Source organism: Phyllopteryx taeniolatus, chromosome 2 (genome assembly GCF_024500385.1).
Source record: "Phyllopteryx taeniolatus isolate TA_2022b chromosome 2, UOR_Ptae_1.2, whole genome shotgun sequence".
NCBI classification, from domain to species: domain Eukaryota; kingdom Metazoa; phylum Chordata; class Actinopteri; order Syngnathiformes; family Syngnathidae; genus Phyllopteryx; species Phyllopteryx taeniolatus.
The window spans coordinates 7,876,121-7,892,236 of NC_084503.1; the positions used below are offsets into that span (position 1 = coordinate 7,876,121).

The 16,116-nt window shown below is 44.5% G+C and overlaps 1 protein-coding gene across 6 annotated transcripts in view; it reads right to left on the bottom strand.

Moving 5' to 3' along the window:
* LOC133470150 (EMILIN-1-A-like) overlaps window positions 1-16,116 on the bottom strand; it is a 46,689-nt gene that overhangs the window by 19,234 nt on the left and 11,339 nt on the right. For all 6 annotated transcript variants that reach the window (XM_061758203.1, XM_061758184.1, XM_061758165.1 and 3 more), the window contains 6 exons: window positions 9,179-9,304; window positions 6,887-7,110; window positions 6,389-6,642; window positions 4,208-4,381; window positions 3,085-4,098; window positions 779-1,082 (listed from right to left, as the gene is read on the bottom strand). In XM_061758203.1, coding sequence (XP_061614187.1) covers window positions 779-1,082; window positions 3,085-4,098; window positions 4,208-4,381; window positions 6,389-6,642; window positions 6,887-7,110; window positions 9,179-9,304 — 2,096 coding nt within the window. The remainder of the gene's footprint in view (window positions 1-778; window positions 1,083-3,084; window positions 4,099-4,207; window positions 4,382-6,388; window positions 6,643-6,886; window positions 7,111-9,178; window positions 9,305-16,116) is intronic.

A 16,116-nucleotide genomic window follows, 5' to 3' on the forward strand; every position in this document is an offset into this window, starting at 1 on the left:
CTGTGTTTCTTTGCGTTCGCGTTATTTTATTTACCACTATACACCAATATGATGTAGAACTACAAATGCCTCTTTATTGTGCTATATTTATTCCTCACATGTATTTTAACTATATTGTCAATTTCTGTTCCCAACCTTCTGAAAACAGGATACAGATTAAAAAAAAATTATATATAGTTTGAAAGTTGGATTTAAAAAAAAAAAGCTCACACCTAAAATTTGGATCCCTATTGATCTATTAGTAATAAGAAGTTAGTTTGAAATTGGTGAATTTTTACCAGTTTTAAAGATTCATGCCTTTCTTCATGTTTATCAAAAGAAAATGACTCCTATATCCCCTGCCTCTCGCCCAGAGTCAGCTAGGATAGGCTCCAGCACACCGCCACCCTCGTGAGGATAAGCGGTATGGAAGATGAATGAATGAATGAACAAAAATAAATAAATGCTGACTTTTGCTTTGTAAACTATATTTATGGCATGTTTTGTTAGCAAAGTTCTGAAATATAAAACAAATGATCTTATTGGTTTGAGATTACCTTTAATTGTTGTGATGTATTAATTGCCCCATAAGAATAACGTTTTCTGAATCAGAATATTAACTGGTACCCATTTAATTTCCTACTTTAACATTTTATCAAATTGACAGCATCTCAGCATTTACACATTTTTGAGTGTATTTCTACTTTAATACCTTGTAACTTTATCATTATTGGGTTCCATCACGAAAGCAAAAGCATCGGGCCATTTTACGTCAACAAATTTCGACATTACATCTTACATTTATTGGTGCACCGTGTGACATCTTCTCGCAGCAGACGAACTTCATCCTGCAAATGAGAGCACATCTGGTTGCAGGCACCCCCAGAGTCTAAACTCAGCTGAAGTCTGTTGATGTGGTTCTGCAGGCGGCCCAGTGCATCCTTGGAATGATTCCGCAGCTTCCGCAACTCGTCTTCCACTGTCCCACAGATTTCACAGTCCTGCCCAAGCAACTCCACCTCTGTCACAATGCGGTTAAAGTGTTCACTGTGATCACCAGTCAAAGCCTTGATCTTATGGATATCATGGCTCAGATCCACTACCTAAGTGATGAACAAAAACATGTTAATATTCATGCTAGCCAGAAGAGCAACATCTGTATTTCCAGTTTTCCAATAGAGATTTACAAGAAAAACAGAGATTATGCTCCAATTTGCACAATGATTATCACATTTTTACATAACTCTTTGATTTGATTAGAATTTAACATAAGTGAGGTTAGACTAAGGCAGAACCCATGTTTCAGAATTGGACAAAAATGTTGTTACCAGGGCTTAACATTAACTTTTTTTTGCTCACTAGCCACTGTGGCTAGTGGTTTCCCAGCGTTACTAGCCATACAGCATTTTCACTAATCACAATTTTTGTGATCAAAATACAACACATCAAAGTGGCTAGTGGGAGTTTACCCGCTACTGCTGGAATTTACGCGCAATTGGCAAGTTGGTGGGTGTTAATGTCAAGCCCTTGTTGTTAGTGCGGCTGGAACGGTTTGGTTGGAAAACCGTCAAAACGGTTCGCTTAAAACTGTTTCGGTTCGGTCCGCGTGTGTCCTGTTCGATTCGTAGGTACGCGCCCCCCTTTTTTTGTGCCGAAGCAGTGATAGTGAACAGTTGGGCTAACAGCGCTAATGCAAGCCAAGATGGCGGCGTGTATAGTTGCGTCAGCGCGTATAAGGTGCGTTTAGAAATTCAATCTTACGCTCCAACACTGAGGGTGCACATTCCAACAGCGCTCTGAGTTTCCTCACGATGCGGAGCGGAGCCGAGCACGCTCGGAGCATATTTCTGAACCCACCCGTACATCGTGACTGAGCCATTGTTGAACTGTGAGTCCTGCAGTCACGATGCCTGTTTGTGGCCATGTCAATGAGTTGTGATCTTACAAATGGAAAAATACATTCCCCAACAACTTTAGGTTGGTCCCATTGTTTTTAGCAGTGCTTTGGCTTCAATGCAACATTGTAAGGTAGGAAAATAAGTTTGGCCACATTTCCTAGAAAATGATAGTGCTGAAACAAACCTCCAACAGTATATACCTTTGTGAGTCCTAATTTGGTTTTGAGAGGGACGCGTCAGACCTACTTCAGCATCCCAGGTTACGCAATGCTCGCATTCCGCTAGCCAGCCCCCATAAAATTAAAGTGGTAAATATTCAGACTGTTATAATTCCTACACCGTTTACCCGATGCGGATGTAAATACCGTCAAATTAAAGCTGAAAGTCTGCAATTAAAGCACATTCTGTTCATGTCAAATTGAAATCTATTGCAGTGTTGTTTATGCTTAGAGCCAAAAAGATGCAAATGGTGTCAATGTCCCATGAATGAAGAGACGAAAGTTCATAGAGTGAATGTTATGGATGAGGTGAGTTCATTCATGTATCATTTGTATTCGATAGATAATATAATTACTCCTCTACCCCTATTGGATATGAATTATGAAACATGTCATATAAGACTTTAATTTAATTTAACTTTAATTTAGGAGATTTTATAAAGAGATTTAGACGAGTGTTTTTCAACCTTGGTTTAGCCAAGGCACATATTTTGCATTTGAAAAACCCTATGCTAGACAACCAAACAATTTTTTTATAAAAAGTATCAAAGTTGTTTAATTGAACACAAAGATATATTTGCAGGAAGCCATGACCTATTCTGTTGTATGAATGGCAACAATGGAAGAGCATTTAATTGTTCTGCCTGTCACTATATGCAACTGACATAAATAGAACAGCAATATATATTTCAGATTAATAAAATAGAATTTAAATATTCATACAAAAATAAAACATTATGTTAATGCTGTTTTTAAAAAAAGTAAATGTAAAACAACGTATACAGGAATACATTTTTTTCCAAAGGGTCAGCGTGTACCGAACCGAAAACCGTAAACACAAAACCGAGATACGAATCAAACTGTGGATTTTGTGAACCGTTCCACCCCTTGTTGTCACTGTTATTAATGCTGTCACAGTTGTTGATCTTAGTTATCTCAAACGGTCATATGTTAATATTAAATTGTTTAAAATATATACTTGTAATTACCTTATCATTAAGAGAGTCTCCCGACACGGAGAGGTCCTTGAGTTTTGTGTTAAAATGTCTAATTTGATCCTCATTGGCAACCACTCTCCACTCCAGTGACTTCCTTGTTGAATTATCTCTTTCTCCTCCTATACCCGGTAATCCTCCTCCTCTCACAGTCCCACTTCCTCCTTCGTCCCGACCAAGGCCACCACTGCTTCCGCCAATGCTACCTCTACTTCCACCATTACCAACTCTGCCACCACTAGTGCCACCTCTGTCTCCACCCGTGTCACTGGCACCACCAGTAGTGTCACCGCGGCCACCACCATTGATAGTTGTCCCCCCTCCTCTTCCTACTTCCCCTCCTCCCCCCATGCTTCTACAGCCACACTCCTCCAGCTTCCTGCTCAGGTCGGAGGTTCTGTTTTCTAGCTTTGACATTGTCTTATCATGTTCATTCACCCTTTGCTTCACAAGCCCCACATCCAGCTCCACGTCTGTAATTCTGAAAGCCTGATCATCAAAGCGGTCCAGGAACACAGTCCGAAGGTCGCCAAGTTCTCTGTGAAAATAGTCCTTCAAATCATTTTCCAGATATGCACAGCTTTGTTCAGTTTGCTCCATAGTCCCATTGACCCGTTGTTCCAAATCCTTCAGTCGATTGTTCAGTTTATCCTCAGTCACCACTATATCCCTGCTGCTACCACTTCTTCCACCTTCAGCACCAATCACTCCTCCTCTGAAGCCTCCATCATTATTACTGTTGCCGCTTCCTCCTTTAAGCTCGTTGTTCAGGCGGTTCTGTAGGACATCAAAGTTCTCTGCTGCTGAGCTGATCTTGCGCTCAGCATCTGTGACGCGGTTTCGGAGGTCATTGAGGGTGTCACAACATCCCTTTGAACTCGCTACTTCCCGCCGCAACCCATCGATTCCTTGTCGATAATGAACATCCATTGCATTAAGCTGCTTCTCCAGGGCCCGAATTCTTTCCCGGTCTTCCTGCTGCTGCATATGCAGGTCCTCCACACCAGCCTAAAAAACATATAACATTAAATCTATTTTACTGTCACAAACTGTTTGATGATGAAGAAATAGAAAATAATAATAATAATAATAATAATAATAAGAAGAAGATTAATACCTGACAGGAGGAACATGATAGTGAAACCCTTCTCTCAAGCTCCTTAAGGATCTCCTCCTTCAGTGAGTTTAGACTTTTTTCACTCAAACTTCCTCCAGAAAGACCTCCTTCCAGATCATTCCCTTTTCCATTTACAAGATGATTGTTGATGCTTACAAGGGTTTTATCATGAGCCTGTTACAAAAGAACAACAATCTGAATGAAACGGAAAAAAAATGAACATACTGGAAAGATCTGCATCATGTAAGCATTCATTATTAATATGCCAAAGGCCAGCAAAACAAGTTACTCAGCCAAATGATAAGCTTTAAGACATTCTATTGATCTTAAATTGGTGGTTGGGTGGGGGGTTCTCTTCATTAAGGTTAAAAAGTCAGGAATACATTTAATGATATTCTTACACAGTACGGCATTGCAAATTAAAGACCCAGGAAATTGACCAAAAAAATGTCTGATAAATTTGACACCACAGAGATGAGTGTTGTTAACAAGTCTGCCAAATTTCAATGAATAGAAAAATCCACAATTACTGTATATAAACTAAAGTTCCAAATCATAGAAAAACAGAGCCCGCCCTCGAGTTGGAGAGTTATGTGAGCTTCTCTGCTGAGGGTGCTCCAGAGAAACTTCACCTGTCAATCACGTGCTCGTCTGTGGCTCTTTGAGGCTTTTACAAAGCCAAACATAGCGACAATCTGACTGTTACTTTGCCTGATGTGCCGCTGTTATGTGGACACACACATCACACAAAACCAAGTGAGGTGGTGACATTTGATGAGCCGACGTCATACTTGCGAGCTCGCTGCGTCGTTAGCTTGCCAGCCAGATGGCTCGTTACCTCACGAGTTTGCGCACGTAATAAACAGTTATCTTTCCCTGAAGTGTCTTTCCGTTGGGAGGGCCTGCGTGACGCGCAGCTGTGCCAACGCCGGTGAGTCGGAACGCAGGCGGTTAGTCTAGACACTGGCGGGCTGGTGCTGAGCATCGGAGCAGTCCGATTCACTGCTGCCTTGCTACGTGCTGCGCATGGGGGCACACGACAAAGACACTGCAGCCCAAATAACACATAACACTTCAGGGAAGATGTATTTTTTCGGGTTGTAGGCATCGCTTGATGGCTAACTGCCCACTCGGGTCGCCACCTTTCAAAAATGAAAATAAGGGAGACCCACCATGACATCTCGGGGTCAGGGCCCCACAGGCCTGACCCCTGTGGGATGGGCATGCGTATATGAGTTGAATAAAAATGTAATTAATTTAGGAGAAAAGAATAAGATGGAAGCGACACCTGCGTTACTTCCGGTTTAGCGTAATTTTAAATTACAGCGTTATAAATCAACCTATTTTATCTCATAAAGGGGCACCACATCACTTTTCAGATGTATAAAACTTCAGGACAAAGTGACGACAAACCTTTTATCCAGTCTCTTAATTTGAAGGTTGCTACATGAATTAGATAAGAGTTCTAGACGGCCAGAGGAACCCAAACACACACAACAATGCAGGTAGTGAATTTTATGGAAGATTTAATGAGATCTAACATCGAACAAAACAAACAAAGGACAGACGAACATTGGCAAAGAAAACTGACTTGTGATGTGAGGTTGGGATTGAGCATGGGATGACAATGCGTATAGCTGGGATTCCTGTTCTCGTTATCCATCCATCCATCCATCCATTTTCTGAGCCGCTTCTCCTCACTAGGGTCGCGGGCGTGCTGGAGCCAATCCCAGCTATCATCGGGCAGGAGGCGGGGTACACCCTGAACTGGTTGCCAGTCAATCGCAGGGCACATAGAAACAAACAACGGGCAATTTAGAGTCTCCAATTCATGCATGTTTTTGGGATGTGGGAGGAAACGGGAGTGCCACGCAGGCACGGGGAGAACATACAAACTCCACACAGGCCGGGCTGGGGATCGAACCCCGGTCCTCAGAACTGTGAGGCAGACGCTCTAACCAGTCGGCCATGGCAGGGGAAACATATTTTTCAAATAAAACCAGAAGAACACAACATGATGGATGTTCTCCATTGTTACCTTTCACTACACACTCTGCACAGGAAATGCAAGTAAGACAAAGATTTTCCATTGCAAGTGTGTGTTCAGTCACAAGGTAGTTACTGTGATACGGGTATTTGTAAAAGCAGTACGAGCAGTAAGAATGTGAAAGCTGGTGTCACCTGTGTGCGATTGTCAAGTTGATCCAGTTTGGTCTGAATGCTGTGAATTGTCTCTTTAATCTCTGGTTGAGCTGCATCAGCAGGATTTCTTGCTCCGGAAGATATACCACCGCTGCTGTGAAGAACGGGTTTGTTGACCCCTCCCTGAAAGTGCTCATTCATGGAGGTGATGGTAGATTGCAAGTCATCAATAGTTTTAGTCAGGGTGTGAATCTTTTCTTCCAGCTGCCTCATCTTTTCATTATCGACCCTTCCTGGAGAAGAAACAGTAGTAGTCACTTGGCACCAGAGGCAGGCTAAGAAAACGGAACTAAACACAAAAGATAACTCATGTTAAAAGTTCACTTTAGTGAGTGGGTTTTACTATTTGATTTAATATTTCAGTTTGTTTTTTTTTAATATATTTTTTGTTCCTTAATTTCATTTGTCCTATCAAATCTGGCTCCTGTCGAGTGGTTGCCTTTGCCCTTGTGGCAATAAAAATGAGGATGGACTTACCAGCGTGTCCTCCATTCTGTCCAAAGCCAGTGTTGATGCCTCCTTGTCCGGTGCTCATCCCACTTCCTCCATCCCTTGGCTGGGGCTGAGGCCTGTTCGTGCTTCCTGTCCCAACTGGACCATTGGTACAGTCATTGCCACTGTAACCCTGGCAACACTTCCACTCCATCTGCGTCACCATTTTATAGGCTACTTTGTACCTGGGCTTCATGTAGGTACGATAGCTGTAAAGGCATATACAAGATCAGAAAACTGGAAAAGTGGAAATCACCGCTTGAACTGATCAAAGAATGTTTTCATAAGTTGAATGCATTCGTACACAACATGGGCTAAATAGTGACAATGACAAAATATACATTTTGTTTTACAATGTATAACTTGTCAGTGACATGGTGAAACAGAACGGAACAGTATTTAGCACTGGTGCTTCATAACAGGAAGGTCCCTGCTTAATTTCTACTTTCAACTACATTCTACACCTGACTTTGATGCTTTCTGGACCGAGTTTATGTTCTCCCAATGTCTGCGTGGCTCTGGTTGATCAATGCAAACAATACAAAGCAAGTAGTTAATAATGCTACAGTTGATTGCTGCAAATAAGAGAGTGTCTCAGTAATAGTTTTAAATTTGAAACTAGTAACTTTTGAATTTTAGATACTTGGAACCAGGACACAACATCATACCCATAGTTCCATCCCCGGAGATGCGAGATATTTTATCTTTTCCGTGACACTGGTTGATGATACTTAATTTCGAGAAATCTCTGCAAGTGTTTACATTTTAAAATGATCACTTTTACATATCACAACTTTCCATCACTGGTGGTGAGTTTTTTTCCGAACAGGCCTGCAGACAACTCATGGGGCTTCTTGGGGCTATCTTGTGCCTACAGGCACCATGTTGGTGCCCTCTGGTGTAGCAGTAACTCTGTGTGGGTTCAGTTCCCACTCAGTGACGGGGTGAATATGAGAATGAATGGTTGTATGTCTCTATGTGCCCCATGATTTACTGCAGACCAATCCTGGTTGCAGTCTGCCCTTTGCCCTAAGTCAACTGGGATAGGCTCCACCTCCCCATGACCCTGAACAGAATAAGCCATATATAAAATAGATGGATGGATTAATAACGGGCAGTAACGGTGGTAGCTTGATTGACGCCCTGTGCGATGCCCCTCGATGGCGCCCCATCCCGGTGTGTGTGTGTGTGTGTGTTACATTTTGCGATCAAAACCAGTTAGCGCACGATCATCATTTCAACGTACGGAAACCATTTGTCAACAGTGTGGTGACGGCCCTCGTAAAATGCCGCCCTGGGCGACTGCCCCTGTTGCCCTTATAAGAAAATGCCCCTGAAAAAGGGGCGTATCATCAAAAAAGTATGTAACTACGTATGGAAAACGCTGTGACAACATATGAATTAAACACAGTGAATAACCCTCACTTAAATTAACTGTGGCCAAATAAAAACTGATGTGATTGCGACATATCACTAAGTTACATGCCTGTGTCTTGGCGCATAGCCGGAAGTGTGAGCAGCTGTCTGTGCTCACACCAATCATGAGTGTGAGATTCTTGTTATTGATGTGACTGATGTGTGAATTAATTTGTGTGCGATAACACTATGATGAGACGAATGCAAATAATCATCTCTATAATCTTAATTATAAACACTGTGATGTTGTTTTTACTGATCATTTCAATACACAATTGAAACACCGCTGTAGGCTTTTTGCAATAATGAGAAACATTTGTTGGAAATTATTACACTCAAATTTATAGCATGTTGGACTTTGGAGGTCCCACAGTTTTTGTTTTTTTTCTTCTTCAGGAACTTTATCCTTCATCCTTCAGTGAGAGACATGACTATGACTTCAACATCTGGCTCTCTCGTTTGTTTCTTATTTTCACTCTGTCAAGAGAGCAGAGATGCTGCAGTCCACCACAACTATGTTTGACACGAGCTTTCAGCCAATCAGGTCATTTCAAAATAGAGAGTGACCCTTGATTGCATCAGTTTCTGAGGCTGCAGAGACAACTCACAAATACCAGAGAATTAAAATGGAAAACAGGCATTCAAGAAGAACAGATGTTAAAGTAATTGAGCAGTCTGTGTCAGATTTTCACCAAGCTCATCTTGTCACAAACATCCAAAAAGTTTAGAGTGCCACAATGTATTATTTACACAGTTATTTTAAACACCCAATCTGAGTCAACAGGAGGGGGAACATTTTTTTTTTTCGATAAGTGGTGCATTCCTGTATGTCGGGCTGGTTCTTGTGTGTGCAGTACTCACACGACCACGCGGCTGCACTGACCGCTGCCCCAGGCACAAGGATGGTAGTCTGGTTTCACGTACGTCTCCACTCCATCTTCCACCACACAACTTACTGTCTTGGTTACCACGTGTGCACACCAATTCCTGTGGAACATGCACATTTTGTGCTCTCAATGGAGTAGTATATTGTCATAGTCCAAATATATACTGTATGACCTATCCCAAAGTCACGTAATGACATCAACATTAGTCCGATAGACTAAACATTTGAAGTATAGTATAAAAAAATGTTTTAACCACATGCTCTTATCAAAAATGAAAGCTTCCATCAACCTAATAACTAGAGAAACAAGAATTTAGTGTGCCCTATCTCACAATAGTTTGGCACTCTTTCAGTGCTATATTGCATTATATATTTTTCTTGGGTATCTGCCAATGTGTGTGGGAAAAACACACACCACTTTTCTCTTGTTCAATTTAATTATTATTTTATTTCATTGATCAACTTTGTACAAATTGCATTGTACAAAGCAGAGGTTATATTTTAGCCCACACTTGGATGTTTGATTGTTGCGAACGAACCAGGTACCTTACCAATTTGCCTAAAACTTGCAGCAGTGTGGAAAGGGCCACGAAAAAAACGACTACATTTTAGCGTTTTGTGAATCCAGAAAAAAGGTACAGTATAATTGTGAAACCTGTTCCACGGAAGATGGCTTCTTCGCCCTTATTGTTTGGCCATTGTCAACCCCTTTGGAATAAGCATTACTGCACTTTACAGGACCGGAGTGGCACATTGTTAAGTGCAACTTGTGACTGTTCAACTTTACAACAATGCTATTTTTTCTTTTTTTTCCCCACTTTATCAACAAATAAAGGTTTCAAATATATTAGTAGTCATCCATGTCATGTTTCCTGTTTTAACTTTAGGAAGAAGGGAGGAATTTACTATTACTATTACTACTTGGCCTTACTTGTCAGCCCTTTGGACGGTTCAGCTCTATTCGGGGCTTTTGCTATTTACCGGCTTAAAACAACATTTGGAAGATGTATGCGCCATTTCATTCGGCTTGCTAAACCTACAGTGTTGATAGTCCTTTATGTCATTGGTATGAATGTGTCAGGAGAGTGGCATGCCAAGACATTTTACAAACTAAAACTGTACTGCATGTTATACATACAAAAATTGATAATTAAAATAGAGCTTTCAATACGATATGGAGAGATTCATTCAAATTAATTCTTCCAATGCATGTCAAACATGGCCACATCTCATTTGTACAAAGACCCTGGCAACCACTAAGTTTGAACTCCATCCATCTATCCATTTTCTGAGCCGCTTATCCTCACAAGGGTTGCGGGAGTGCTGGAGCCTATCCCAGCTATCTTCGGGCAGGAGGCAGGGTACACCCTGAACTGGTTGCCAACCAATGGCAGGGCACACATAAACAAACAACCATTCGCACTTACATTCACACCTACGGGCAATTTAGAGTCTTCAATTAATGCATGTTTTTGGGATGTGGGAGGAAACCGGAGTGCCCGGAGAAAACCCACGCAGGCACGGGGAGAACATGCAAACTTCACACAGGCGGGGCCGGGGATTGAACCCCGGTCCTCAGAACTGTGAGGCTGACGCTCTAACCAGTCGCCCACCGTGCCGCCATATGCATACATTTTAACATTAAAATGGCGTCCAACCAGGCTTCTCAGGGTGCGAAGCATAAAAGTCCCTAATTAAGGAGTCATCCAAAATGACATTGCGAGAGATCCAGGAAAGTTCCTCCGGACCATACCCTTCCCAGTCCACGAGAAACTGAAATCCCCTACCCTTGGGTCTCACATCCAGGATGCGAGACAGGATGATTGTCGATGAGATGGAGGGGAGGAGGGGGCATGGCCGGAGGGCCAAGGGTACTAGTGGAGACAGGTTTGAGCAGAGACATGGCATGTTGGGTGGATTTTGAGGGATAGGGGGAGCTTTAACTGAACAGATGTGGGATTGATAATTTTAGTGATCGGAAAGGGACCAATAAATCGTGTCGTGAGCTGGTGGTCTGGAGGGGAAGGTCGTGGGAGGAGAGCCAAACCGATTGTCCCACCTTGTAAACAAGCGAAGGGCAGCAATCCAGATCCGCCAACCGCTTGTTTCTTTCGCCTGTCCGACCCAAAGCAGCCCTGACGTCCTTCGAAATGGATTGTACCCATCGTAGGTGCTATCTCACCGGAAGAACCGCCACAGTGTGTTCTTGTTCCTTAAAGAGGGGTGGTTGGAAACCATAACAAGCCATAAATGGAGACATACCTGTGGCGGAGCCGGTGAGGGAATTATGGGCATATTCCACCCATGGGAGAAAGGTGCTCCAGGAGGTGGGGTTGCGTGCAGCCAGGCAGCGTAGGGGAGACTCCAGATTCTGATTCGCCCGCTCCATCTGGCCGTTAGATTGTGGATGGTAAACACCGCTTCGCCCACTGCCTTACAGAATTCCTTCCAAACCTGGGAGGAGAACTGAGGACCTTGGTCGGAGACGATGTCAATGGGGGTGCCGTGGAACTTAAATACATGCAGGACTAGGAAGTTAGCGGTCTCAAAGGCAGAGGGCGACTTGGGAGGGGTATGTAATGGGAACACTTGGAGAAACGATCGATAATGGAAAGAATGATGGTGTTACCTTCAGAGGCGGGTAGGCCGGTAACAAAGTTCAAGGCAATGTGGGACCAAGGGTGGGCTCGGGATGGGTAAGGGGCACAGCAGACCAGCTGGGGACAGATGTGAAGTTTTTCCTCGGGCACAGGCAAGGTGGAGGACAGGGAATTCCTGGGTGTCTTTAACCAGGCTGGGCCACCAGAAGTGTTGTAGAATGAACTGGATGGTGCGGGTGATTCCCGGGTGACAGGAAAGCTTGGAATTGTGGGCCCACTAAATGACGTCAGAGCATGAGGAATTGGGCACGAACAGCCGGTCTGGAGGTCCAATCTTGGAATCTGGTTGGGTTCTCTGAGCCTTCTTTTACCAATTGTTCGATCTCCCAAGTGGCTGCCCCAACGAAGCAAGAGGAAGGAAGGATTGGTTCCGTTTCTGCTGGGCTGGAGGGGGGTGAATAGATGCGAGGGACAGCGTCAGGTTTGTCGTTGCAGGAACCAGGGCGGAAGGAGAGGCTGAAGTTGAAACGGCTAAGAAATAAGGCCCAATGAGCTTGCCGAGGGTTAAGCCACTTGTCAGAACGGAGATATGGAAGATTTTTGTGGTCGGTCCATATAATAAATGGAACGGCGGTCCCCTCCATCCAGTGCCTCCACTCCTCCAGGGCCCAGATGATGGCTAGTAGCTCACGATTCCCCATATTGTAATTCCGCTCGGAAGAGGAATGGCGCTGGGAGAAAAAAAACACAGAGATGTAATTTCTAGGAGACGACGGCCCCAGCTCCAGTATCGGAAGTGTCAACCGCCACCACAAATTGGCAGGAGGGGTCTGGGTGTCTCAGGATGGGAGCACCAGTGAATAGCTCCTTGAGGCGGTTGAATGCTTGGGATGCAGTGGGGGTCCAATGAAATAGAGAGCTGGTGGATGTGAGAGGGACGGCAACTTTGCTATAATTACAGATCGACCGACGGTAGAAATTAGCGAAGTCTAGGAAACGTAGTTCTTTGCAGGTGGAGGGAATGGGCCAGTTGACGACTGCTTGGATCTTTGCCGGGTCGGTTTGTAACTGTCCTTTGGCAATCATATAGCCCAGGGAGTGTACAGAGGAGAGATGAAATTCAAACTTTTCAGGTTTCACAAAGAGTGTGTTCTCAAGTAGGCATTGGAGGACTCTCCGGACATGTAGATGATGTTCCTTGGGAGAGCGGCAGAAGATGAGGATATCGTCTAAATAGACAAAGACGAACCGGTTGAGTATATCATAGAGGACGTTGTTAATGAAGGTTTGAAAAACTGCAGGGGCGTTGGTTAACCCAAAGGGCATGACCAGGTATTCGAAGTGGCCGAGGGGGGTATTGAAAGCGTTTTTCCATTCGTCCCCCTCTCTAATGCGGATGAGATGGTATGCGTTGGGCAGGTCCAATTTGGTGAATATCTCTGCAAAGGGGTTCAAATGAAGGGTCAATGAGGGGCAGCAGGGATTTATTTTTCACGGTGATGTCATTGAGTCCACAGAAATCGATGCAGGGGCGGAGAGTATTGTCAAAGAAGAAGCCAGCCCCCACAGGGGAGGAAGAGGGGAGTCACGGATATAGTCCTCCATAGCCTTTTTCTCAGGGCGGGTTGAAGAGGCGGCTGGAGGGGAGAGGGGCTCCTGGCAAGAAGTCAATAGCGCAGTCATAAGGGTGGTGAGGGAGTAGTGAGATGGCAAGATCTTTACTGAAGACAGGAGAGAGGTCGTGGTATTCTTCCGGAACCCGGGTGCGGTCGACAGGTGTGGCAGGTGGCTGAGGTTGGCTAGAGGGCTTAACAGCGAAAAGAACACAATGGGAATGACAGAAAGGACTCCACCTGGTGATCAATAGGTGGGTCCAATCGATGGCGGAGTTGTGCTTCTTGAGCCAGGGGATCCCAAGGACTAACGGAGTTTCTGGGGAAGGAAAGACAAAAAGTCGGATGGTTTCCCGGTGATTACCTGATATAAGCAATGTAAACAGGGCAGTTTGGTGAGTGACATGGGAGATGAGTCGTCCGTCCAGGGCAGTGACCTGAAGCGTTTCGAGTGGGAGCTGGAGTTGATGCGCTAAGCCCTCATGAATGAAAATATTGTCGGCGCCGGAGTCGATGAGGGCAGGAACAGGAATTTTACCTTCAGAGGCAAGGACAAATGAAGAAACGGTCATGAGGGAGGGAGATGTTAGAGAGGTATTGGTTTGGCTCACCACGGCGCTCTCGGATCATGGTAAGCCCGGTCTTTTGGCTTTATGGAACATGTAGCTATGAAATGGCCTGGCTGTCTGAAATAGATGCATAAATGCTGGCAAAAGCGGTGCTGTCGTTCCCGAGGGTCTAATCTGGCCTCGCCGAGCCACATGGGCTCCTCTTTAGCACCGAGGGGTGACAAGGAGGCGGCCAGGAGCTCAGGATGCGACGCGATGTCCGCGGGGGGTGCCAAACTGCGCGCTTGAAACTCTCTCTCTCTTACCCTTTCCCATAATTGATTGTCCAGTTGAATAGTTAAGGAGATTAATTCCTTGAGTGAGGAGGGCTCGTCCCTGGCTGTGAGCTCATCTTTGAGCTGTTCCGAAAATCCCCTAAAAAAGATTCCTCTCAACGCAGCGTCATCCCACACACTCGCTAAAATCCTAAACTTAATGGAATAGGAAGCCACAGAACTAGTGCCCTACGTGAGAGCTAGAAGGCATCGAGTGGACACAGGAATGTCATCAGGACCAATTGCCTTTCTATTTTTCATCCTCTTTAATGCCTTTCTAACTTCCCCCTTACAAATCATTGCCACTCCTTGGTCCACCACACTTTCCTCTTCTAGTCTTCCTTCTCTCTCATTTTACACAGTTTGATGACTGAGTAAAATGATACCACAAAGTATTCTTTCCATGTGTCCAGCACACTACTGGCACCAGTCAACACATTTCCATCTCTATCCTTAATCACCCTAACCTGCTGCAAATCCTTCCCATCTCTATCTCTGTCTGGCCAACCTGTATAGATCATTTTCTCCTTCTTTAGTGTCCAACCTGGCATACATGTCATCATATGCCCCTTGGTTGCCACCTCTACCTTTGCCCTACGTCGCATCTCAATGTATTCCTTTCGCCTCTCCATGGTGCTCTCAGTGTCCCGCTTCTTCTTAGCTAACCTCTTTCCTTGTATGATTTCCTGTACTGTGAGGTTCCACCACCAAGTCTCCTTCTCTCCTTTCCTGCCAGAAGATAACCAAGTACTCTCCTGCCTGTCTCTCTGATCACCTTGGCTGTAGTGGTCCAGTCTTCTGGAAGCTCCTGTCCACTGAGAGCCTGTCTCACGTCTTCTTGAAAAGCTGCACAACAGCTCCTTTCTCAGCTTCCACCACATGGTTCTCTGCCCTGCCTTTGTCTTCTTAATCTTCCTCCCCACCACCAGTCATTTTACACACCACCATCCTATGCTGTCTAGCCACACTCTCCCCTATCACTACCTTACAGTCGGTAACCTCCTTCAGAGTACATCGTCTGCACAAGATGTAACCCACCTGCGTGCTTCTACCTCCGCTCTTGTAGGTCACCCTATGTTCCTGCCTCTTCTGGAAAAAAAGTGTTCACTACAGCCATTTGCATCCTTTTTGCAAAGTTGACCACCATCTGTCCCTCCAAGTTCCTTTCCTGGATGCCGTACATACCCATCACTTCTTCATCACTCCTGTTTCCTTCACCAAAATGTTACAATCTGTACCAATCACGACTCTCTCTGCGTCTGGGATGCTCAGAAATTCTTTGTCTAGCCCCTTCCAGAATTTCACCTCTAGGTCACATCCTACCTGTGGGGCAAAGCCACTAATCACATTATACATAACACCCTCAATTTCAAGTTTCAGCCTCATCACTCGATCTGATACTCTTTTCACCTCCAAGACATTCTTAGCCCACTCTTCTTTTAAAATAACCCCGACTCCATTTCTCTTCCCATCTACACCCTGGTAAAATTATTTAAAGCCTGCCCCTAAACTTCCAGCCTTATTGCCTTTCCATTTGCCCTCCTGGACACACAATATATAAATCTTTCTCCTAATCATCATGTCGACAATTCCCGAGATTTTCCTGTCATAGTCCCAACGTTCAAAGTCCCCACATTCAATTCTAGGCTGTGTGCTTTCCTCTTCTCTTTCTGCCTTTCCAGCTCTCCTTCATCTTTGACCCGCAGTAGATGAATTTCCACTGGCGCTCTGCAGGTTAACGGTGTCGGGGGTGGACGTTGTTAACCCGGGCCACGACCGATCCAGTATGGAATTCTTTAGATGAACGCTCATATTTG